The sequence below is a fragment of the Denticeps clupeoides genome, chromosome 14 (genome assembly GCF_900700375.1).
Source record: "Denticeps clupeoides chromosome 14, fDenClu1.1, whole genome shotgun sequence".
Classification (NCBI taxonomy): domain Eukaryota; kingdom Metazoa; phylum Chordata; class Actinopteri; order Clupeiformes; family Denticipitidae; genus Denticeps; species Denticeps clupeoides.
Window position 1 is genome coordinate 15,924,866 of NC_041720.1, and position 26,743 is coordinate 15,951,608.

Sequence of the window (26,743 nt, forward strand, 5' to 3'; positions counted from 1 at the left end):
GCTGTTACCTGGTGTTGCTGTAAGAGTTTTGTTACGCGCGTTTATATTTTTTATATATGGACACCTCCTGAAAACGCCTTTTGCCTGTTTAGTGAAATTCGCGGGAGCGTCTGGGCCGTTTTCCTCCGCCTATTATCGCCATTAACCCGGAGCGCGACGCAGAAGGTACCCGTGATGTCACGACGAGACGGAACCCGAGACCGGACTCCGTCTAGGACCCTGCGGAGCCTCTTCCGGCCTGCCGGGCTCTGCGGCGCGCGAGAGCGGAGACGCCGGAGCGGGCCGAGCCGGCGAGGGAGGCGGAGGACCGGGAGAGACGCGGAGGGAAGACCGTGCAGCGCGACCACCGAGGGTTCAGGCCTGGGGCTGGCGAAACGGGTAATTTATCCCCCTCTCCCCGCTTTTATTCCACACAGGTCCGTATCGGTGGGGGGGGGGAATAAATAAAACAGCAACTTGTGCGCCGGTCGTAGGGAGAAGAACGAGCCCCGCGACGGTGGCGGGCAGGACGGGCTGTCGCGTTACCGGCCGCCGCGGATCACCGTGCGCTTTAAAGCCACTTGAACTTGGAGTTTTTTTCTCCCCCCCCCCCCGCTCTCTCTCTCTCTGTCTGGGGCGCAGACAGGTCACTTTATCCGCAGTACTGTCTTCATCAATACACATTAATACACACACACGTCAGTATATATATATATATATCTATCTATCTGTCTATATCTATCTCTGTATTTATATCGTAATAATAACCATCGCGGCGAGAGAAGAGGACGGGATGTCGCCCGCTCTGCCGGAGGAGGAGCGCCGGAACGGGTTTTTTTTTTTTTTTTTTTATTAAAATATATAATTTTTTTCTGATTCGCGGTACAGATGTGCGTCGTGCAGAGAGACTCAACTTGGCGCGTTTTTAAACCGAATAATTCGTCTGTCACGTAGGCGATCTGGATTATGTGCCGGTAGGACATATTGTCCCCCCCCCCACACACACACCTCCGTTGTCGTGTTTCTTTTTTTTTTTCTTTTTAATGGAAGTTGTAATTTCACCCACAGAAAAAGGGCGGGTAAGCTCGCCCACCCCCCGCCGCACCGGAAAACGCCAAATTATTCATGTCGCCCATTGATCAGCGTTGACAAATTATTATTTTTTTTTTAAATCTGCAATGTAAGTCAATCTGATCACGGTGTTTTGCGATATTTTTTCACATATTCGTATATGGTTGTGGGGGGGTGGGGGCTGGATTTGGAAGGTAGGGGTGTGAGTGTGTGTTGGTGGGGCGATGTGGCATCGATGTGGCTCCCGTGTCCTTACCTGCCTCTGGCTGTGGCGTACCGGGGAAGGAACAAGAAAAAAGGCCCGAGCTCGGTGCGGCGGTCTGACCTACATCACTGTCTTACTGGCTGTCTGAGTCGGGCTTTGGCGTGCGGACCCCCCCCCTCCCCTCGCTCAGCCAGAATGGGGGGGGGGTTGTGTGCATGCTGACAAGTGTGGGCCTGGTCCAGGTACCAGGTTCGTGTGTGTGTGAGGAACAGAGAGGGGGGGGGGGGGGGGGGGGGTTAATAGCGCAAAACCAGATGTGCAGAACCACCTGACCCGGCGTGACCCGGTGACAGACTGTCACTCCGCGCCCAAAATACACCAGCAGGAGGGCCTGCAGTGAGCAAAACCGGCCTGACCCATCTGGTCTTCACATGTAGGCCCGCACACACACACACACACACACAAATAAATATATATATATATATATGTGTGTGTGTGTGTGTGTGTATTAGGCCATCAGAATACATAATGTCCAGTATTCGCCCATCAAAGTTCAGTTGTCTCAGAAACTCTTTTAAACGGCAGAAAACCGACGTCGTGACGCCGCCGAGATCGTCCACACGCGGTCGGGACCTTTACGTGGTCAATTTTCACGCAACTTTCCGGCCTGCTGCGTGGACTAAGCGTCGGAAGTGGGGCGCTAACAGGTCGGCACCCCGAATCCGGACCTCGGACGGCGGGTCCGGGCTGCGTATTTCCACGGCGGTCCGTGGATCGGATTTATGGATCCCCCCCCCCCAGCCACCGTCCCGGCGGCCTTCCACGCGGCGAGCGGGACCGTCGCCGGTCCGGGTGTCGTCGCGCGGTCGCCGAGAGGGAACACGGCGGATAAAAGCGCGCCGTCCCGTCCGGTTCCGTGGCGGGGGAAGTGGGGAAGGAGGACTTGGCAGCGGTTCAAGCACCGCCATGTTAAAGCGGAGCGGAGTCGCTGCGGCGGCGGCGGCGGCGCGGCGGTCCATCTTAGATCCGCGTGTCATCGGGTCACGGAATAAAACTTCATTATTCACCAAGTAACGTCACGCGCTGTCCGGTGACGTGACGCGTGACGGACGTCTGTAATCTGATTGAAATAATTCGTACAATTTCGTACAATTGACTTTTATTTATTTTATTTTATTTTTGCAGGTAAAGGGAGGTTCGGGATAATCTGAGGGCGGAAGATCCGACATTAAAAAAAAAAAAAAAATCAAATTAGATTTTTAAAAAAAATTCTGCTTTGCCTTTTGACCACGTTAAAAAAAAATAAAAATAAATAAATATTCGAACCACCACCGCCACCACAAGCGAAGTGAAAATGCCGTCCAACGCCGCAGCCGCGACCCCCGCACTCAGGACCCCCGAGCCGGACTGTGACGCAGCGGCCAAGAAAACGGTGAGTGTGCGCGTCCCCATAACCATCTCCATTTTACATTTACAGCATTTACCAGACGCCCTTATCCAGAGCTACAGGGACAGTCCCCCTGGAGACACTCGGGGTTAAGTGTCTTGGTCAGGGACACAATGGTTGTAAGTGGGGTTTGAACCTGGGTCTTCTGGTTCATAGGCGAGTAGGAGCAGTGGTTAAGGAAGCGGCCCTGTAATCAGAAGTTTGCTGGTTCGAATCCCGATCCGCCAAGGTGTTACCGAGGTGCCACTGAGCAAAGCACCGTCCCCACACACTGCTCCCCGGGCGCCTGTCATGGCTGCCCACCGCCCACCAAGGGTGATGGGTTAAATGCAGAAGACAAATTTCACTGTGTGCACCGTGTGCTGTGCTGCTGTGTATCACATGTGACAATCACTTCACTATAGGATACTACCACCCCATAACCCTCATATGGAAGGGGCGGGTGTATATTTACTCAAAAAAGGACAAGGACAGGCATCATCACGTGCCCTGTGACAATTTGTGATGCCTTGATGGATAGAAGAGCATTCAAGCCGTCCAACTTCTGTCAAAAAAAGGCCGCGTCCAATCAGGCGTAGCCTACGTCAGCCGGGCCCACGTTCCCTTTGGTAAACTAGAGGAGCCGACAGCCCGGCTTCGGGGGAACGCGAGCTGGCCGCAGATGACCGAAGTGGGATGAGCCCGCGTGGATGATGGACAGCTCTCGCTCGCCCTGCTCGTCATCATGTCGCCCGACCAGGTGTAGCGCAGCGCCCCCTTCACCGGCGCTTCCGATTTCCGATCGGCGAGCTGCTGAATATGAAATGGTAAAACCGGCCAATGAAAAGCTTGATCAGCAGCTCGCTGGTTAATTCCCGGTGCCACGCCCCCGCACCGTTCGTCTGGACGTGACCATGAACTCTGCGAAAGTTATTTATTGGCCTCCGGTGTAGTATTTGTCGCAGTGTTTTCTTTGGCCTGGTTAACGCTGGCGGCCGTCAGAATTTGAGCTCATTTGCCAAATTCATGCACAACGCAGACAGCTCACTCTCTCTCTCTCCCTCCCTCCCCCCCCCCCCCCCCCCCCCACACACACACACACACACACACACACACAACACAACACACACCAAATCAACCTTCTGGATGCTGAAAAATGGCAAAACCCGCCGCATGAAGGAGATGGCCGTAAAGTACAACATTAGCCCGAGTGGAAATGGTTGCGCCGTAGTTTGTAGATTCGCCGGCCCGGGAGGAACACGCCCTGATCTCCGGAGGTCGAGGTTGTATACACCGCAAGGTGCAAGTGATGGCGGGGGTTCGAATGCTCGTTAAACAGTGTGGGGAGGGGCCGGGCGCTGACGCTCTCCAGATGTTCGTCGGGAGAAGGGCTCCGCCTAGGGGGGGGCGTGGCTCGGCGACGCCACGGCCGAGGCGGGCCGGAGGAGGGGGGGGGGGAGGACAGGGGGCGAGAGAGACGGAGCGAGAGGGGCCGAAGCCAGGACGCCGTCCTTTTTATCCGGGAACTTCCTTCTGCGGCAGCGATCGCAGTCTGGTTGCCTGGCAACAGGAGTTGCCCGAAATAACGCGCCGCCGACAGAAATAGTGCAGATTCGACAGCCAACCAATCAGTCTGTCCGCTAGCCCAACCAAACCCCGTACAGTACGGTCCTTCCCCGAGAAGCAGCCATTCCAGGCTAACAGATGCCCTATTGTGCCGCACTAACGCGGGTGGAGAGCTACGGTACGAGACCAGGAGTCGCCCCCAAAGCAAATACCACAGTGTTTCTATAGTAACCTAAACGTTACACTTAACCCCTCCCGCTCCGGCGCTGTCCCACCAACAAAAAGGTCGCTTGTGGGCCGTCCTCGCGCTCTGCCTTCCGGCGAATGCCGCTGAACCGACCGACACAGTGAAAGCTCCCTGCCCGGGACCCCCTACTCCGCCTGTCACGGTTTCCGGAGAGCGCTGCGCGTTCGGTGCCACCGGTGTGTGTGTGCGCATTCTTGCGGTTTTGTCATTTTTGAAAGTGCCGCCGCTAGTGTTTTCTGTTTTAGGTTAATGAGTAATAACCATAGAAGGTCGGTCAGGGAGAGCAAAAGTCAACACACACACACACACACACACACACTGTGTTGACACACTCCCCCAATATCATTGCACAAACCTGTTGAACTCGATGTGGCCCTTACACATATTTGCATAATCTTATTTCCATTAAATGAAAACGTGCAGAACCCGAATGTTGCGACCTTTACCTTATTAACAGGTCATATGTGCTACAACATCTTTAAAAATCTGATCAGTATAAATAATATCCACTCACAGACTGATGCATTAACAAAACTGGTATATTTGAATTTTCAGAATTTAATCTTCAACCCTTTAGCCACAACCACGTGAATGAAGACGTGTTGAACATTTCTCTATTGTAAGTAATATTCTAATAAGTGACATACTGGATTTCAGATTTTTGTGAGCTATCAGCCACAATCATGAACATGATTCCATTTAACTGTACGGAGACTGGAAGGAAGGGACTTTGCTCATTTTTCACTCCGGTTAGCCCAGTATGTGCACCATATTGAGATCTGTTAACCTTATAATGTTTTATAAGGCGGAGTATGATGCGCACACGCTCATTTTCACTCAGCCCATGAAATGCTGGAGGGTGTGTGTACTGAATCTAGGTTTACCTACAAAAAACTGCATCAAGGCCCAACTACAAAAGCAAATGAGCTTTTTTGGGGTGTTCTGTTATCTTTCTTCTTTTTCTTCAAATTAAAACTGGGAACACAGGTCTACACACGCGTTGACACACTGAAAAGTACGAGACCGCTCATTTCGTTGTGGCCCAGCCCATGTTTTTTTTTATATACTGGGATTTAATACAGGCGTTGAGAGTGTTTGTATTAATACGTGATGATGTAGCGTGTGCAGTTGTAAGTCGTCTTGATTGGGCAGGAAACGTTCCCCCCAGACCGGATGGTTGCTAGGAAGGCTGGCGCAGAAAATCACCTGAATGTGTTTGTTTTGTGACAGACCCTTTAGTCAGCAGAGCATCATCATGCTCTCTCTCGGAGACGGTTGCTAAGCAGTATTTCCACCCTAGCAACCGCTGCCTCCTTCCCTTGGCAGTCGGTCCCCGGAGTGTCTGCAAAAGGTCTGGGGCCTACAGCAAGGTTAAGTGAGCAAGGGGAACGTAGTGAGCGTGCGAGAAGGTGCAAGTGGGTCTCAGACAGCGAATGTGGGAATGTGAGGCAGTGTGGCGAGGGGGAAGGGGGGTTTAAACAGGCCAAGTAGGAGAAAAGGAAAGAGAGAGAGAGAGAGGAAGGCCTGTGGTTTTCTCCAGCCTTCCAAGGTAAACGGCATTTAAACTTTTTGATCTAAACATAACGGGGATCTCATTGTTATCATTAGCAGCGAAAGAAGCTTTTTCGTACAGTTCCAGTATGGTAGTAGTACTCTTTTATTTATTTGTGTGCATATGTTAATGCTTATGTCACCGCTGGCATCGGCTTAGCTTTTGCTGTGGCCTGCTGCCAAGGGGTTGGGTGAAGCTGGGCTGCATCCAGACTCCCTTCAGAAGAATAAACATAAAAAAGAAAAAAGTTCCGGGCCCCTGTACTCAATACCAAAACCAAAAGCCTGAAGAGATCTCCCTCCCCCAACTGAACTCACCCGTCCCCATCATGCAGCCCAGGGTTAACCGAACAGGGGGGAAAACTATTTCTTCTGTATATAATAAAATGGTTCCATCCTTGGTCTCCAGCAGTTTGATTACCACATCAAAGTCAGAGCAAACAGAAGAGTGCAGATCTGTATTGTGTCCATATTCTATCTGGAGGTTTAAAGTGGATGAGCTCTCCCCTGCTTTATGACTTCTATCACTTTAAATGAGCTGTGTGTATGTGTGTATGTGTGTGTCTGTGTAATAGGAGCCTGTAACTCACAGAGCCCCCAACATAGAGGGGGGCCTTTAAAAACGACCCCCAAAACCACTGTATGGGAATCTATTCAAGACCGCTTTTTTAGAGCCCCTCTTAGTATGAACATGCTGTAAACGTATTTTTCAGTTCTGTACATTACCGAGTCAGAAATACTTTTTGGAGATTAATTATTAAAGAAAGAGCATAATTAGATTACATTGATGAGAATTAACAACAAGCTCTAATTAACAAAAGCACTACCTTTGTACTGGTGCTAAGTATGCCGCTTGTAGACTAATGCAAGGTACTTAGAAAAGGTACTTAGAGTGAGAGCTGTCAATCATCGGGCTCCTCTCAGTTTGTGTTGACAAATTATTACACATTATTGTGTGAAAAAACGACCCGCGCGTCTTTCTTGCCTTTGACCTTGAGGTATGATAACATAATATCCTGGTTTCTGTGGGCAGAGTCCGGAGCAAGAAGAACAGGAAGTGAAGGAGGTCTCACAGGAAGCGAGCCCAACGGACGCTCCAGCTCGCCGAGTGGGCCGGCCTGCTAGAAAACGCAAAATCCTCCCCGTGAGTACGCAAGCTCTGCCCTCAACGCTCAGAGTTTATCAGTGTTTGCAAAAAAAGGGGACATATTTCACTAACGGGGTCTCTCCCCACTGACATTGAATGCTGTCAGGTCTTAAATCACACCTCTAGGTATTCCAATGCTTAAAGCCAGATTACAAAGTAAATCACCTTCATTTTTTACTCACTTGAATAGTCCAAAATGTTAACAACTATTTATTGATTGTAGAACTACTTTTTGTCTGTGAACCTTTAATGTTAAGGTTTGCTGGTATTTCTGTTCTTTTTCTGGTCTTAGAACACCCCAAGTTTCCAGTTTTTTAATTCAAGCAGTTCAGTGTCCCTTGTACAAATTAACAATTGAAAAAAAAAATCATGGAAGCCATATATAATGTATTATAAACAGTTGATTCTTCAAAGTAGCCATCATTGGCAGATATATAGTTGGAACATTATACATTTTTTTATAGCAACTACTTTCTACAGTACAATACTGTTCAAATAATGGCTATATGGGTATGGCATTACGGTGTGTTCCAACACAAAATTTATGCGACAGAGGGTCGTAAGTAATCAAGAAAAGTTGGACTTGAACTGCTTGAATTTCGATAACAAATCTGGAAAAATTGGGTGTAAAAGAAAATTGAATGTACTGTGACAACCCTAATAAACTGGGTGCTCATTTTATACCTTATACCTTAGCTGAGGTGAAACAGGCCTGCAGAGGATGTTTTCCGTGTTTTTTCCACTGGGTTTGGTCTCTCCTGGGTCAACTAGCATGAACGTCTGCCGCTGGAGGTAGTGGACGGTTTGGATAGTGTTTTTTTTTTTTTTGCGTGCATCCTACAGCTGCTCTGAGAGAGGCAGAGTTGGTGAAATTTATAAGTGACAAGCCATACCCAAATTAGATCTAGGTGGTGAAATCTTTCCGACAGCTGGCTGTAACTATATCTTATATCACACTTTTCATTAGCGAGGGATCTGCCTTTAGGCAGGTTGTGTTGAAGAACCCTGCAGGAGGTTATGTCAGGACTAATGTACAATTCATAATCAAAAGACCAGACCAGATGGTAGCGCAGCGGTTAGCGCCATGGCCAAGGTTATGAGTTCTGATCGCGCTCTGGCTTTGTGTGTGCAGCGTTTGCCTACTCTCTGAGTGTTGGTGCAGAGTTCCACTGGGTTCTCCGGTTTCTTCCCACCCTACGTGAATTTGCATACTCTAGGTTGTCTATACACTGTACAAAATCTGCAGTTATGTCAACAATGCATACTATCTTCTGAGTAAATCGAACTTTCGGTCAGATTGTTGTTACTGTTAATTGCCCAACCTTATAAAACACAGCAAATACAAGTTCCCTGTACTGCATGATCAAACTGTAATATAAAAATGTGATATTACAGTAATTACAAATGGATTACAAAAAATAAAGTGTGCCCTGATCCTCCAGAACTGAGTACACGGGCAACATCAGAACAACCGGGAACATGTATTCCCGGTTTTAATTTGAGTAGTATCACTCCAGAGCTTTCTGTGAAGCCCTTACAGTCCTCTAACTTGTTTCTTTTGTAAAGTGGACAAAAAAACGCTTAAAAATAGCTCTGTGTAACTTTTAAGTAAATTACATTTAAGTAAAATTAACAAAAAATGCTTGGATAAAAATAACAGTTTTAACTTCCGAACAAAATGTTCTTCCCAAATTTACACTTCTTAGTTCAATTTACTCAGTAACAGTAATTTACTGAACCTTTAGCAAGTTGGCTTTTTTACAGTAGGTATGAGTGTGTGAGGGAATGATGTGTGTGTGTGAGTGTGTGTGTGGGAATGTGCACTGGGTTTGTGTACCAAGATGGGGTCTTAACAACCTTTAATTCTAGTCAAGCATCTATCAATATAACATAGAATGGATTTGATTTTTTATTTGATATATTTGTACAGTTTGCACAATGTAAGTCAAACCACCTACCAGTAGAAGAAAAGTGGACCAAGAACGGATGCCTGTGGGACTGCATCTTCTAGAATTGCTCCATGTAGCTGTTAAGATATGTATGGATGAAACTCATCAACTCCAAACTCCACTCTGGCAAACCTCGCTGCTACTAGGTTATCTTTGAGCGGCACCTACAGTGTGAACTTCTGCCACTCAGAGGAAGCAGAATATATATAATTAGCAATAAACCATTTTTTCCCCAGTTGCAAGAATGACTAATATGGGATAGAATAAATGTAGCATTGACACATTGCACGTTCGAGGTCATTAAATGCATATATTAAAACAGTCTCAGCGCTATGATGAATGCTAACGCCTGACCCAGATTTTCCTCATTGAAGAAATCACCGATTTGCTGAAAATAGAATCTGCAGAATTTTACTCTAAAATGAAATGCTGTCAGTGCAGCACGAGTTGTCTACAGAATTACTACTTAGTCAAAGCCACAGGAATTTAAAGGCTAGCGAGATATTAAGTAGCCTGTGCTGTCTGACATGACCTCGTGGCCAGCATGGCTGATTCATCAGGCGTTCGCACAAAAACCTTGCCCTTGCAGCCTATCTATTGATAAAGGAAGTGAAACGTCTATTTCTGAAGAGGACGTTTGAAACTGATGTTCAGGGTGCTGATGGCCTGTCTGTGTGAGTATGCGCGTGTGTGTGCTGTGCACCGAGTGTGTATATTCTTGTGCGTGTGCGTTGCCTGCTTTGGGAGAGGTGAGTTTCCAGGCCTGTCCCAGCTTGTCTTGTTTTCTCCCAATCCAGAAGAAACGTTTCAGTCCGCTCTGTCTCTCCCCTTGCACCCGTTCACCTCTCTCTCTTTCGCTCCCTCGCCCTGTTTGTGTGCTATATTTAGTCTGTAACACTGCCAGGCCCAAACAATAGAGGGTGGGCTGCAGGCCTGCAGTAGGCAGTTTTCCTGGACACAAGTTTCACATGCATCAGTTACATAGTCACTGCTGCACGTGTGTATGTATGCATGCATATTGTGTGTGCGTGCACATGTGCCTGGTGGTTTCTACACATCCCCGTGTCCTTATGTAGCTCCAGAAATGTCATAAAGGTCATTAATGGATATTCATATTGATGTTGTTATTGTGAATTGCATCCTGTGGTCCCCACACATGCTCTCTTGCTCACTCTCTGACACACACACACCATGGGCACAGGGATAAATGGATTAGGCAGCTCCTCAACTCCCCTGAGTGAGCTATTTAAAGCTGCTTTATCCTACGACCGAGGGACTTGGTCGCACACACAGCTGCACACACTGAAAGCAGCTCTTCACACTCACTTCAGCGTCATGTTTGTTGGCCTTGTACCTGCGAGTGACTGAGACAGAATAAAAAAATCTGTGGCACACATACACATAGGCTTTGGCACAAAGACATCAGCAGCGTCCAACATGGCCCTTTATAATTATCTGCATGAGTGTTGAGTTTTGTGGGTACTGTAGTTTCCGTCAAAAAAATTTGTGACTAAATATGTTTGTCAACTAACCTTTTTGACGTGATGAATATGATGAGACGAGACATAAATGGTGGTCATGTGACGATAACTATAACAAAATATTTCATGTAATAGTGTTGATGGATACAAATGACACTAAATAAGGTTTACAAGATAAAAACTATATTAAAATCTCTTCATTTACATTATTTCCTGTCATTTAATCACTTTATTTAATAATTTAATCATTTTATTTTGTGTTTTCTCTTTCCTGTATCTCCCATCTGGTTGGACACATGATGTCACTTCTGCAATACACAATTGCGGTATTAATTAGATTACTTTAGATACTTCTGATGGGTGAGCAGATGGCTGGGAGAATACGAAGCATGTATTTGGATGACGAAGCGATCTTTGGATGATGAAGCGATCTTTGGATGATCACTTTCTTTACAATGAATTGGAAAAGAAACAGAAAAACATTAAACAAATCAGAGCGTCTTTCGTTCTGGAATAGATGTAGAGTATTCTTGAGTCAATAAGGTAACCATAATATATTAAAAAGATAACTTTGTTATAAAAATGAAATGGGTTTGTCTAAAAGAAAATATTGTTTTTGTTTGTCCTACTTGGTACTTGTACTATATTGACTGGGTTAAATATAATTGCAATAATAAAATAATTGATTAAAATAAAAATTTTGCTGACTAAAACTCGACTATAATGTCATCAGTTCTCATTGACTAAAACTAGACAAATATTAATGGATAATTCTGACTAAAATTATCAGACTTTTCGTCGACTGAAACTTGGCCATATGGATGTGACTTAAACTAAAATTAAAACAGGCTGACAAAAACAACTATATTTGTGAGTCATGGCAAAACAGTACACAATGCAGTCATTTTACCAAAGCAACACACATTTGATGTGTGCATATGATTGGTGAACTTTGCAGCATATTTTATTTTCAGCATCTCACAAAAGTGTGCTCGCCCCTCATGTAACAGGTCACATGACTCTGGGGAAGGGAATGGCTAATTGGGCACAATTTGGACATTTTCCACTCAGGGCTGTACTCACTTTTGTTACCTGTGGTTTAGACATTAATGCCGCTGTGTCTGTTTAGTTATAGTACTTTACATTCTATCAAAGTGTCATATCTTAAGTGTTGTCCCATTTGCAAAAATGTCGGGGGTGTACAAACTTTTGTGAGATACTGTATGTAAATAGAAATGTCAGTATCAAAAGACGGAAAGAAAGGGACGTCTGTAATGCATTAGTGAATGTGCAGTTGTGTGCAAATGTGTAGTTGTGCGATGTGTTTATGTGTACTTGTGTGTGAGTAGAGAACGGTGTTTTTGCAGCTGGTTGTAATTGATAAGTGAAAGGGACTACAGTTTCAGACTGACGATTACTCCCAGGCCGAGCGGAGCCTGTGTGTTTGTGGACATATGTGTGTGTGCATGATCATGGACACGTATCTGAGGTCAAGACTATTTTCAGTTAATGGCTGAGCTCCTCGAGTGCGATCAACCCACCCCAACCACCCAAACGCCAAACTGAAATATTTAGAATTTAATTGAGTCAGACAGTTAGATGTGAGATGACTTCAGGTGATTAGAGGTCATCATCAGGGACCACACTATAAATCATGGTACTACACAGATCATTCTCAGTGTGACTCCTAACATTCCTAACCAGATGCACTTCAGACCTCAACAGAGGTTTCTGTTTCAAAATCCCACCACAACACACAATTCCAACAGTGGCCTCATCTCAAAAATAAAATGAGTGAATCTAATTAGTCAAATCAGACAGAATCTGCATGCCGACATGGACTGAGTTGAGTACTGAGGATCTTTTACGACACAGATCAGGTATTTATAACAGTTCATTGCATTCTTTTAACCATTATGCCATGTTAGATTATTTGCGCCAAAATAATAACTGTCTTAAAAGTAATGCTATGCTATCAAATGCATTATAACAGTGATGTTATCTCACTGGCCAGTTTATAAATAACATGCTACAATTCCATGCAGGATTACCAAGAGCTCTATGATGTGGAGGCCATCCCAAGAACGCCACGATTGAGTCAGGTAGGCGTCTTACTCCCAAAGGTGCTGGAGCACCAGCTTCACTCTTGATGGATGACAAGGTTTCAGTGCTAATTAACCTCATAACTTACAGACAAATGTATGTGGAAAAAGTAACAAATCGATCTCAGGGTTTCATACTGAACATCATACATTATAGAGTTGAATGTTGAATGTTCATTCGCTTTCCTCTGTCATCTTCTGGGCTCTTCCTTTAATCCCTTGTCATGGACTTTATTTTGGTGATCTGCTTTATATCCAAAAAAAAAACATGTCTAAAATCAGCGGTGCTCTATTAAAAATTTTATTGTGTGCCATTCTGATTGGCTTATTTTAAGTTCCAAAACCCACCTTTTGATTAATTACTCGAGTTACGACAGCCCTATTACACCTTCTGCTGGCGTAAGCCTGTTTTTGGATTTGGTAGTTTACACTTAATGTTAGATCATCAAACTAGAGACCCCCGTCTTTGTTCCATGCAGTTACTGTACTCATGAAATGTAATTGCAGAACAATAAAAAGACGTTGTCTGTGTTGCTGACTTTTTAAACTGTGTTGAAAATGATACCTCTCTTGCATATGTATATTTCACATTTCTGGCCTGTCCTGATTTGCCAGATGATATCTGATTTGCGTACACTTCGTATTTTTTTATTGTAAAGAGTGAAATGTGTGTCAGCTTGATTCAGTAGAACGTTGCAGTGAATTCAGTTCTTTCCTATACTGAATTGAGTTCAGTTCAGAGTATCCATTCATATTTACATGGTGCTATGAATGTGCACACAAATGTCTTATTGACATGGCCTTCAAAGGTCTTTTTTCACTATTAGAAATATTCAGGAAATTTGGAATAAATCAATTGTTATTTTGAATTCATAATGCATATATAATGAATTCATAATGTTTTAATGGTGGACTGAGTAAAATTCTCGTTTTGCCAGTTACACTCCCTGATATCAGTCAACACCAATTTTAAAAAAATAAAGTTATCTGTCCCATTAGGATTTTCCAGAAGGTTATTTTTTTTCATGTTCATATGTTTTTAGTAAACAAAAGACATAATGATGAAGAGTACATGTGAGGAGGATTAATATCATGCAACACTGTGAAGACCATCATTAAGCAGTGTAGTTTGAGCTGCTCTATGGTATCAGTGACCTTTGATGCGGCTCTGCACGATGCGATTATCTTAGCCACCAGCAACTTAATTGGCTCGTGGGGGCGGTATGACTAGGAGAAACTCCCCCTCAATCCTCCAGCCACTCCAGCAATCAGTTTCTGCTACTACTACCTCCAAGAGATGAAAAAGTGCTGACCAAAATCAAGTAATTGCAAAACACAAGATCCAAAATGCACATTCGTATTCTAGGCTGGTGGGACAGATTGTTTGAGACATTGGTCTCAATTCCATGAGGGTGATCCAAATGTTGGTGTAGTGATGACAGCACCTACTGTCAAACAGGGTGGTGACAGAATTAAATAGAAGGCTGCCTTTCTTCAGTTGGGACATGGTGTTGGTCGAAATATAAAGGGTATCCTCCATATGATGAGATTATGGAAGTGCTGGTTTCAGCATGACAAGCACTAAGGAATTTCTTGAAACCTTAGATCACTTAAGAAAAAGATCAGTCCTGGAATGGCCTGGTCCAAGCTTGACCTAAATCCTGTAGAAAACCTGTAGACTGACGTAAAGATGGCTGTATGCAGAAGATCCTATTACAGTGTGAATGAGCTTGAAGTCATATTGAGGGAAATGTGGGGTATGTTAATAAAGACATTATGAAACATGAAGAAAGGGTGGGATAATCCAGCATTATCTCAACTGATCTCAAGTCTAAATTAGGGCAGAATAATATGCCCTGACATGAAGACTCTCATTGATATTGAACTATCATTATTGGAATATTCTAAATATTCTTTATGCCAATATTTCATTAAAATGAATGCCATCGTGACAATGAAGTATAATAGGCATTATAACAGATAACTATGCAAGAAAATTCATAATTCATAATCACGATATTTATCATTACCAAGACTAAGGCTGAATCTAAAACATATAGATTTAACTATTGTCATTGTTTTGACTAAATTTGCAAGCATCATTTAATGGCAATATGAATCATATTGTGGAATCATAAAGTGATAATCAGTCTTGGATTCTAAGGCTGAAAAGCATTGAGCAGCGTTGTTGAAGTGAAAGTGAAGCAATTGTCATTGTGATACACAGCACACAGTGACACAACAAAATATGTCCTCTGCTTTTAACCATCACCCTTGGTGAGCAGTGGGCAGCCATGACAGGCGCCCAGGGGAGAAGTGTGTGGGGACAGTGCTATGCTCAGTGGCACCTTGGTGGATTCAAACCGGCAACCTTCTGATAACAGGGCCGCTTCCTTAAACACAAAGATATATTTTCTATTCAGTATCTGAATCCGAGGTTGGCAACACTTTCAGACACTCACTGACGACTCAGTTAAAAAGACTGAAGCAAGAGGATGGAGGTGTGAATGTCTAATATACTTCTGAACAAATGAAGTGGGGATTGGTTGGCAGGGTTGTTGTGTTGACATGACTGGGACAATTTGATACATATGACAATATTGGGGTTAGGATTCAATATATAAACATATGGATAAATATATACGTTTGACCATATATTGTGTTTTAAAATCAAATCGTATAAACACTATAAACTCAATATTGTGTTTTTGAAAAATTCCTCAACGTACATGTCGAAAATTAATACAAATTTGATACAATGTCTGCATTCTGCACTTCAGCTCCTCTCAGAATAGTTCATTCACGTATCTGTAGTCCTGCTGACGTTCCAGTGCAGTGAAGATCAAGGCCAGCTGGCAGTACCTCAGTGAAGAGCAGCTCTAGCGTAGAAATGGGTGTGAATGGAGTTTGTTGAAAAAAAGATAGAGAGAGCATAAGAAGTGTTAAGAAGTGTGTGTGTGTGAGACTGAGAGAGATAGAGAGAGAGATGTGTCTGTCTTGGTTTGATAAGTGATGTCTGGGAGTAACTGATGTGACGCATGTCCATTAATGTAAGGTATAATCGTCATGGATCCTTGTTTGTTTCGTGTTAGTCGTGGTTGTTATATATGAATATTTGAATATTTGCCTATACCGCACTGGGTATTGTATATTTGCATAGACCGTGCAAAAAAATTGAGGCAGGTAAACTAAAAATGCTTTTTTATATATATAACAATTTACAAAATACTGAGTGAGCAAACAATATGAAACTCTAAATATTTTTGGTTACTTCCCTTTGCCTTCAAACCATGCCATCATGCCTAGGATCATATTCAGGTCTATGATCAATCAGTTATACTGAACACAGTTAATTACTGAAACAGATACAGCTGGGTAGGAGACTTAAAACTAGTGGATAACACACTCGCCTATGAACTAGAAGACCCAGGTTCAAATCCCACTTGCTACCATTGTGTCCCTGAGCAAGGCACTTAACCCTAAGTTGCTCCAGGGGGGGACTGTCCCTGTAACTACTAAGTCGCTCTGGATAAGGGCGTCTGATAAATGGCGTAAATGTAAATGTAAAACCTAAATACCGAGGTTGTGGAAAAGAGTTTCAGGACACATGTCATACACTACAGCAACAAGACAACAAGTAGCTACACTGCATCACCAAGCTCTTTCCCAGAAAAAGATTTCAAAGCAGACTGGGGATTCAAAATGTATCATTTTGAAGAAGCACAAGGAGAAAGGCGGTGTTGAGGAACCTTAGTGCAGCAAATGAGAAACATATCAAGCAGTGCCATCAGTACACTCATCTACTGTCATGAGAAGTCTGGCCATAAATGGTCTTCATGGAAGAGTTGAAGTCAAAAAGTTATACCTCTGACATGGAAACAAGGCCAAGCAACTCAACTATGATAAAAAAATTATTATTTTTTTTTTTACCACAGGCCTAAAGAGTAGAACAATGATGAGTGTCTGCAGGCAATGGTGAAGCTTGGGGCTGCATTTCTGTGAATGTAGTTGAAGATTTGGTCAGCTTTAACTGGTGTCTTCCATGTTGAGAGTAGATACTTATCCATAATGAAAAACCATCAGGTTGGTGTATGATTGGCTTCAAATTTAGTCTGCAACTGGACCATGACCCCAAACATGTGGATTTCTTTTTGGTTCATTTGTGCATTTTGTTAATAGATGAAAATAATCTATTAAAATAATGTTTGTTTATGAATTTTCCCTCACTTGCCTAAAACATTTGCACAGTACTGTGTGTCAGGCAGACACAGTGAAAGAATGAAAGAGACAGCTTGTGGGTTTGTAGATACACACCAATCAGTCATAACAATTTGCACCTCTGGCAGGTCAGTTGAATGACGTTGATTATCTCATGTTAGTGGCGCCTGGCAGTGGGTGGGATATTTTAGACAGTAAGTGAACAATTTGCTGTGTTAGAAGCAGAAAAATAGGCATATGTCTGGATTTAAGTGGCTCAGACATGGACCAGACTGTGAAGGCCAGACAGCTTTGGGAACTGATTCAACCATGGAGGCCATTTCGAGACAGAATCCGACAAACTGTTCTGGTTGACACAGGGACCTGAGGTGACCAGGTCTTGTGGAGCTCTGCTGCAGTGGAAAATTGGAAAACAAACGGTCCTCTCGAGCAGTTGTCTTGCGGGGTCTGCCTGACCTGGACTTGTCAAAAACGTCTCCAGTCTCTTCAAATCTTTTTTTAAATCCTCTGTACTTGACGCTGAGACACATTGAAGGTGTCTGCCACATCAGCAGTGGATCTGGTCTTCAGCCTCTTGATAATCAACACTTTAGTCTCAGGGTGAATGTTAGGCATGTTTGCAGAGGTCTAGTTGCAGTTGATGTGAAGGTCTAGTGTACTGGGGTTCTTTTTATACACACCTGAGACCTCATTGATCCATTATTAGTCACAGGTGAACTTCATATGATAAGGCGACAACACTTACGTCTTTGCAAAAATGGACTCAATGGGCTTTACTAAGCTGTGAATATGAGAATACTTTTTGACAGGTTTGTTTTGCACTGAAACATTATTACAAAAGCTGTAAAATGAGACATTTCTTGTAAAAAAAAAATCTTGATTAGAAATATATTTCAGCGGCACTTGAGGTCAATTTGTACACAAGCGACAAGACTTTTGTCAGGGACTGTAGATGGCCGGGACTGTAGATGGCCGGGCAAAACTTTGTACCAAGATATAGTGTAGAAAGAAAGGCTGGTGGAAGGCAGTGTTCTGCTGGGAAGAACCCTTCTTGGAACCCGTGTTTCCTCTTTCAGCAGGATACTGTGCCCAGCCTCACATCAAAAATGGTTGGAGAATGGATGGAAGACTTGGACTCAATTCTCCAGACCTCTGTCCAGCATCTGTGGGATGTGCTGGACGGGCATGTCTGATTCACAACTACAGGATCTGCTACTGTTGTCTTGGTATCAGTTACCACTGCATGCCTACAGAGGTCTGGAGGAGTCCATAACACAATAGGTCAGGGCTGTTCTAGTGGCATCTTCTAGTTGTACTATTAATACATACTTATATTATGAGTATATCCCTCTGTGCAGGATAGCTGAGAAGTAATGGTTGCAGGGAAGATGACATGAAGTGGATGACAATTGGAGGCTGAATCCATGTATTAAATTATAATTTTAAATAGAGTTTTAACAATGTAAATAATAAAATATTGTCAACCTCTAAAAATTGCCAATAAAGCTCTCCTCTCTTTTCAATTCTCTTTTCTAATCTTCATCTGATCTCTATTCTCTCCTAGTCTAACACCTTGGGCCAGCCTTTATGATCCAGGACCAAACCATTTATGAGACAGACAATAAATTAATCTTTACACAAACATTTAAACAAACATAAAACATTTAGTATACATTTTAAAACATTTGAATTTCACAATCATTAATTTATAAATCATTTTACATCTTTACCTATAACCCCCTCTGCCTTGGTACATTCTTAGCTCCGCCCTCGGCACCCGGGAAACTTTTAAAACTCCCCACCGTCCTTCACTATAACTAAACAACGTCAAATTGTTTTTAGCCGGACAGTCTAATTACAGAACTAAAATATTGGTGATCATAATTAGGAAACACTGCAGCCTGGTTAAGGCGTCAGTAACAATAGTTATCCATGATGAAGTGTCATGAAAAGGCCACAAAGCCTGGCGAAATGCTGAATGAAGATAAAAAAAACAAAACAGGAAACGTGGTTGTTGCATAGAAAAAGACAGGAAGTTCTGCAGCACTCTTGAAGGAGAAGGCTACACAAAGGACTCTGTTATAATAATGGTAAGTTGAACATTATTCCGTTTTTTTGTTCTCAGCCTTTGTTTTGTCTCAAGTTATTATTCTAATAGTCCATTGGGGGTCTTTGGTTGTGTTAATCTATAATTGCGACCACCTGTCTGAGTGGATGCACCGATCATTCACAAAAAACGAAGATACTGTTATCTTGATGTTAAGGAAGTCAGCGTAATCTGCATGGCCGAGTCTGTTTTAGCACTGGCAGTATTTTTGGTGTTGTCATGCAAGTGTAGAACTTGAGGAACCAAAATGAGATTTGACATTTTGCTCAGAATTGGTCCAAAAAACCATGAAACTACACATCACAGAAACCACAGATTAACCAACATCTCATTCAAATGACTGCTTTTAGTGTTATATTTGATTTGAGTTTTGAACCTTTTTTTTTACCTCTTCTTTCGGTTCACTTCCAAGTGAACCTAAATGTGTTGCATGAAATAACCCGCGAGAAAATTCTCTCTTTTGATTGGTCAAAATTATCGCCAGCGGAACAACGAGAGTAAATACAGGAAGTGAAGCAGATCTGCTATTGTGATCTGAGTTTGTGCCCAATTGGAGGGACATGATGGAAATTTTATATTATATTACACACAAATATATATATGTGTGTGTGTGTGTGTGTGTAGCAATATGAAAACAATATGCTGATGCACTGGAGTCACCGAAGGCGAATAACAAGACAACACAGGAGGTGGTGTGCATTAATCATACGGAACTGTGAAAAGGACATCAAAATTTACCCATAATTCATTGTTTTCAAATCATGTATAGCGTTTGATCCGGTTTTGGTTTGGTACACGGTCTCACCAGGCGGACCACACCAGAGTTCGCGATTTTATTCGAATGAAGACCAAATGTGGAGTCTCCAATACTAGCTTGATTATAAAAGAAAAAACATTCTTTTGAAACACCAACAAGTTGTCCATAATTCAAAAAGAGTGTGTGTGTGTGTATATATATATGTACACACACACACACACTGACAAGAGAGAGAAAGTGTGTCCAGGATATTGGAAAGACATTTTTGTGTGATTGTGTCAGCCTTTCATGAATTAAGCATTATTATGTAATTGATGCATGTAATTGTAATTGGTGCACGTGTTCAAACTGTGTGACATGCAAATGTGTGAGTGCAAGATTCAGAAGAAATGGAGTAACCCTTCCCCCACATTTTACTCACAGTAGTCTTACAAACCCCAGTCTCTGGACAGTGTCAGGGTAATACGCCTAGAGTCTAATTACCTGGAGAACAGTGGATGAAGTGTGTGTGTGTGTGTGTGTGTGTGTGTGTGTGTGTGTGTATGTGTGTGTGTGTGTGTGTGTGTGTGTGTGTGTGTGTGTGGCTTTGGGGGTGGGTGTAAGAGTCTGTCGCTAGTGTGACCTGAGGCTCCGTCCTCCATTTTAAACCTTGGTCAGATAGTGTACTGTCGGCTTCTAGGACAGTCCCTGTATCGAAATGACAGCAGTTCCTCTCGCTTCTCTCTTTCATACCTTCTTGTTCAAGTGTTTTTCTTCTTTTCGTTTTCCAGCATTGAACACTTTTTTGGTTCTTTTTATTTAAAAAAGAAAAAGCAAGCACAAGCATGTGTGTGCACAAAAATTAACAAAGCAAGTGGAAAATAGCACAATACAATTTAGCAGAGGATCAAGGATGAACAAATATGTGCATAGATATTAGTATATAGTGACAGTTTCAAATGTTTTATTATGTCAAGAATGTCTCCTGCTCATATTGGAATGTAAAGTCAAACAATAAATATATTTTTAGCTTAAAATCTGTGTTATTATGCCGATGGGGATTCATTTTTGGAACTGGGCTTCATGAATCAGTCAGAAGGTGTGGAGTAGTTTAAAGTTGTTCTCTAGTCTCTGGTTTGTTGTGGTTGTCACCTCTTATTGACTTTCGGATAAGTGCTAATTTGTGCTGGTCCTGGTTTGTGTGAGAGCTTCAGTTTGATATCATTTATCGCAGTCGTTGTAGTGTCGTGGCTGTGAAACAGAAACTTTAACTGATTCAAGGTCTGCAGCTAAACAAAACCAGGATTTTCCTGGCCCCAAAATAGAAGATAACGGTGATGGGCAGAGTTGTGCAAGATCTGTCTTCAAAGTCTTATTATTAATTAAAGTGAAGTGATTGTCACTTGTGATACACAGCAGCACAGCACACGGTGCACACAGTGACATTTGTCCTCTGCATTTAACCCATCACCCTGAGTGAGCAGTGGGCAGTCATGACAGGCGCCCAGGGAGCAGTGTGTGGGGACGGTGTTTTGCTCAGTGGCACCTCAGTGGCACCTTGGCGGATCGGGATTCGGGATTCTGATTACGGGGCCGCTTCCTTAACCGCTAGGCCACCACTGCCCCAGTCTTCACTGTCACACCATCTTAAAATTTGGTATTTTGACTGGCATGATGTAGCCTAAAACACGTCTCAGCTGCACATGTTACCCAGACATGAACAATTTCTGCATGCAAGCCTTTAAAGGTTTAAAAATGATCCTCTGATGCAATCCAGTTGGATGCGCTGTGCAACACAGTGTTGCTCAGTGTTGCTTCGCTGATGGTACTGCAGTAATGTGGTGTTCATGCACAAGTCACACTGTGCATGCAGTTTGCCTGAAAGGTTGTGTAGGGGTGGGTTGCTGTTTGGATGCTTCCTCTTGGTTTAGTTTGTTTTTTTTACACTTTAAATGAATTACAAATGAAACATTATGAGGGATCTTGAGGGTAAAGAGAAAGAGTTTGAGGCAAATTTGAATTCTATCGGCTCATCTGACATTTGGCTTGATCAGGTGGGCTACAAATAAAAGTGAAGCTGCAGAACAGTGGATCCTCTGAAGCGCCGACGCAATGCATGACTGTACAGAAATATTTTTAGCACCGCCCCATCCCCGCCTCTGTTTCAGCATATTTTTAGAAGGCATGGTTTCTCACAGTAAGACGTTTGGAAACCCAGTGGGCTGAGTTGATGATTTTAAAGGTTTAGGTCAGATTTGGATGTCACTGAGGAAAATAAAAACTGCAAAAGGAGTAAGAGCAGTCATTTCCCACACAGCCACACAAATGGAAAAGGTAGCGATAGAGAATTTTGCTGAGCATGGTGGTAGGATATGTTAGAACTTAACCTGATAAAAAATGAATATATTAAAGTTGCCGTACATCTGTTGCGCGTGAAGGTGAATTGGCTTTAAACAAGGCACAGTAATAGAATTGTTTCTGTAGCTGTTATTATGTAGAAATAAGATGCCGTGAGCTGCTTTTGGGGAATATTAATCGTCTGTGTTCGGCCCAGGTTGGGTTTAGACAGAAAAAAACAAACCACACTTTAGGTTGGGCTTGGTTACTGCTATCTAGGATTTGACTTCATTTCTATACAACCACAGTAAGTGGTTGCTTAGCAGGGAACGACGCAGACTCGTAATCGGAAGGTTGTGGGTTCAACTGAGCTCAATGCTCAGCATTAAAAGCATAGGACTGTGTGCTGTGCTGCAGTGTTTCACAATGACAATCAATGTTTTTTACTCTCAACAGTCCAGATCTTATTTATTATCATAATAAAGTGGTTGGTTGTAGTTTCAGAACCAGCATGACTTATTTTTTTTTTCTTCAGTTTTTTATATCAGTCTTATTGGTCCCCTATTACTGTATCCAAAGTCTCTTTCTGAAATTCAGCCCTGGTGCAATGCTTTCGACGTTTGGAAGCCGTGATGGTCGGTGGAGATAATGTTTTTGGGGAGGGGTTGGAAATTCTCTGGGCTGATGACACATGAGAAACGGGAGGTAACCTTTTCCCTTATGACGTCATAAGGGGACAAATTCCAGATCCAACTGTCTGAGCTGCTGCTCTCTGAACGGCGAAGCAGAATGACTAAAGCAATCTTTACACCTATCGCCATTTCTAGCCAGTGCAGGACCATAGACAGGCTGGAGAAACCTTTAAATGTTCTTCTTTAGCTTTCCAATGCCTCACAAGATATTCTGTCAACATATGAATGAGTGACAAGTCATGAAGAGTTTGGGCGAGTTTGTGAGTACTTGATGTGTTTTGGGCAATACAATGTAATGTCAAGCCATGTTTAAAAAAAACAAGTAATTAATAACATTTTGGCCATAGCAGATAATAGTCATTATTTGGGACGTATTATGTATCCAGCATCAGTATATCAAGATGTACTTACAGTTTTCTATAAGTTCATTTACACAGATATCATAAACATCAGGCAACAGATCTTTATCTTTTGAATATTGCAGAAATTGCTGCAGTGTAGTATTATCGTTATTGTGTGTCACTTTGTGATCAACCCCCCTATTGCATATAGTTCATCAAACTACGCACGTCAGGTCTGAATTGAACACATGCAAAGTAACAATCTTTTTCTGTCCCAGGTGAATAGCTGTGATTCGGTGAAAGAGGGCATGGCTGGGGTTAAGGAGGTGGAGTGTAATGGCGAGGTGGAGAAAGGGGTTTCCCAGGGGAACCTGCAGGAGAACCACACCCCCAATACAAGCCCATCCATGCAGAATGGTTCTCCTAGTCCCCCAGAGCAGGAGGAATCTGCCCCCCGCAGGAAACGGGGTCGACGGAAACTTGAACATCCAGAAAAACGTATGTTTTATGCTTCAATGCAATATGTATGTTCAGTTTCCGGTGTCGCCATTCTGGTCACAACATCGTATTAGCATATTTTATAATGAACAAATGGGCATGCAATCAAGATCACTATTCTCACATCTGACACACATATTTTCAGAAGAACATGCATGATGCTTCAGGAATGTTGACTGGGGCCAATTGTCCCCTTAAACCAATGCATTCTATAATAACACGATGGAAACCAGTGTGTCACTAACTATAAAACCGACCACCACAATGTCACTTAATACTATGCTTTCCCTAACTCTTAACTCTAGAGTTTGTCCAATGGGGGCTGTACCTGTAACTAATTATTGTAATTTTCTCTGCATAAGAGTGCCAGCTAATTGAAATGTATTGAAATGTCATTTAATATAACATATGCATGTTATGGTTTAGCCTAATATCTATTCTCTTTGCAAAGGCTCTCACAATGTTTGATTCTAACCCTCAACAACTCGGGTTTTAAGGACACTTCCGTCAAAATTCTGCATGTACTAATAGAATATTTACAAAGAAAAGTATGTCTTTAACTTCCCTAAAGGCATAGCATCTCTCTCTGCTCTTAACTAGGTCTGTGGGAGATGTACTGTGACATTCCAGTTCATTGATTTTAAACCATGAAAGTAACAATCTTGGTTAGTGTGTACGGTCAAGTAAACACCTGAGAGATCTGTTTTCATGTTCTAACATGATTTGTTCACTAAAGAACATGTGATGCAGTTTGGTGTGGAAATAGTTCACCCAGCTGTGGCAGCTCCCACAGTAGGAAATCAGGTAGAACAAGTCAGTTGTCGTGTCACTGAATCTTATTTCACAATCCAGAGTTGTGATGTCCTGGTTCTAATGACCAGAAAAGTTTGTAATGCTAAAAAAGGAAATTTGTCATATGATTGTCACAAACTAGATATAGGTCAAAAATGAAAACAAAAAAGTGAATAGAGGGAGAAGTTGGCAAAGAATGGTGGACACTCTGGATAAGGGCATCTGGATTAGGTTGATTGATGGACGAACTGTTCACTTTTTTCAGATACGGAGGTGGAAGAGAGCAGCTGTGACTCAGTACAGACGGAGGTGAGGACCCCACTTAGATGCCCTTTTACATGCGCTAAAGTAAAGCAATTCATCCCTAGGAGCTAGTGCTTAATGTGTAATGCAATGTGAAAAAAGGACACCATGTTTTTATAACTGTTCAATTTGACTATTCTATTCTGCCTTCTAAGATGCTGATCTGAGAAGATAGATGTCTGCACTTAAGATTTAGCTGGTTTGGTTAAAGTTAAACATTGGGTGATCTAGTTATCTGGACTTTCAGCGAGTGGCTGTAAAATATTAAACCCTACATTGATACTAGATGATTCGACCTTGTCTGAGGTCATGATGTGTACACAGTTGAGAGGACCTGGGATGGCCAGGTTAATAGAAGACGGGGCATTTCATTACCAGTGGAGCACCGAACCTTAATGAAATATGTGGTTACAGTTTATTCTGGTAACCCAGTCAAATATCAACTTTGCCAGTCAAATAACGGCAGCCATTCTGATTCCCACGCATACATGCTGCACTACAAACAGATGCACTGCCGGCCCTAAATAACATCCCCATTCACCATCGACCTATCACCAACCTTCCAGATAGATTTACTACATGCAAAAACAGGGACCCTGCTCACCGGGACAGAGCTTTTAACTGCCACCACTGATGAAGTGCATGTCAGAATGCATCAGTGTGCTTTGTATGAATACACGCATCCCACCTTAGCAGTGGTTTAAGTGAACCGATCACAGCGCAATCACACTTGAGACTGGCCAAGATCGATTTTAAAATCAACATGGTTTTTAAAGGTGTTTAACATGTAAAAAATCCATTATGTATTCTGCGGCTTTGTGATTAACACAAATCAGAATCAGAAAACTTTATTAACCCCGAGGGAAATTGCTTAAATAACATGAGACCATGATTGTGCTTCGTTTGCTTAATTCTGACATTTATAAATAATTGGGGAACTTTCTGGGGAAATAGCGGAAACCCTGAACATCACCATCTGGGTTTCTATAGTTTATTAACCTTTTTCTTTTTTTTAATAAACACTGTTTAATAGCTCATTTTACACACACCACTGACACTTCCTTTTGAGGTTTTAATAGAACTTCCCCCCACTCTGCAGTGGTTTTCCTGCTGAGTGGGCATCGCTGTGTCGGTCAACGGTTAACTTTCTAACATTCCTTTGTACGTGCACATGTAGGAATGCATGCATGAGCGTGCTAGTATTATGTGGCTTTTTTCACCCCTATAAACCTCACCTGGGCTACGCGTCTTCAGCATGAATTCAGCTCATATTTTATTCCCCACAAGGACACAAAAAACTAATGTGTGTGCTTTTGCGTGTAGGATGGAGGTCGTGCGCGCGGTGGCCTGAGGAGGAGACCAGTCCCAAGAGTGACGTTTCAGGCCGGGGAGCCTTTCTATATCAGTAAACGAGAGAGGGAGGAACTCGCCAAGTGGAAAATGGAGGTGAGAAGAAATGGAACGAGAAACTCAGTGTATGAGAGAGGGGGAGAGTAATACAGCTCCCAATCCTTAAAAAAAAACAAAAAAAAAACTTGGCTACAGTGGCTGTATATGTGCTGTATATGTAAGTTTTCTGGAAATATGTACGTAAGGTTCATTTTGGGTGTGTGTGTGAGTGCAGCAGGTTTCCAGTTGCAATGAGGAAAATGGAAAATATCTCCAGTGGAAACTGGGTTGGCAGATTGTGGCCACTTTTTACCTTTAGCATCTCTCAAAAAATGATTGACAGCTTACATTGTGTGTGTATGTGTGTGTGTGTGTGTGTGTGTGTGTGTGTGTGTGTTTACTGCCACAGTGGCCCAGACCCTGAGGCCCTGCTTCCTGTAGATGTATGTATGTAGATGTGTGAGTGAGTGTGTGTGTGTGTGTGTGTGTGTGAGACAGAGAATGTGTGTGTGTGTGTGTGCAAGTGTGAACTGGTTTTCTGTTTCAATACCTGTGTCTTTTAAAAGCTTATTTAGAGCAGAGATCTTTGAGCCGATAGAGAGAGAG

General features: G+C 42.9%; 1 protein-coding gene across 1 annotated transcript in view; it reads left to right on the forward strand.

Annotated features, from left to right (window-relative positions):
- The first annotated feature begins 201 nt into the window (after positions 1–201).
- LOC114763861 (DNA (cytosine-5)-methyltransferase 3A-like) overlaps positions 202–26,743 on the forward strand; it is a 112,077-nt gene continuing 85,535 nt past the window's right edge. The window contains exons 1-3 of the mRNA XM_028953667.1: positions 202–378; positions 2,441–2,687; positions 7,079–7,189. Coding sequence (XP_028809500.1) covers positions 2,610–2,687; positions 7,079–7,189 — 189 coding nt within the window. The 5' untranslated portion in view covers positions 202–378; positions 2,441–2,609. The remainder of the gene's footprint in view (positions 379–2,440; positions 2,688–7,078; positions 7,190–26,743) is intronic.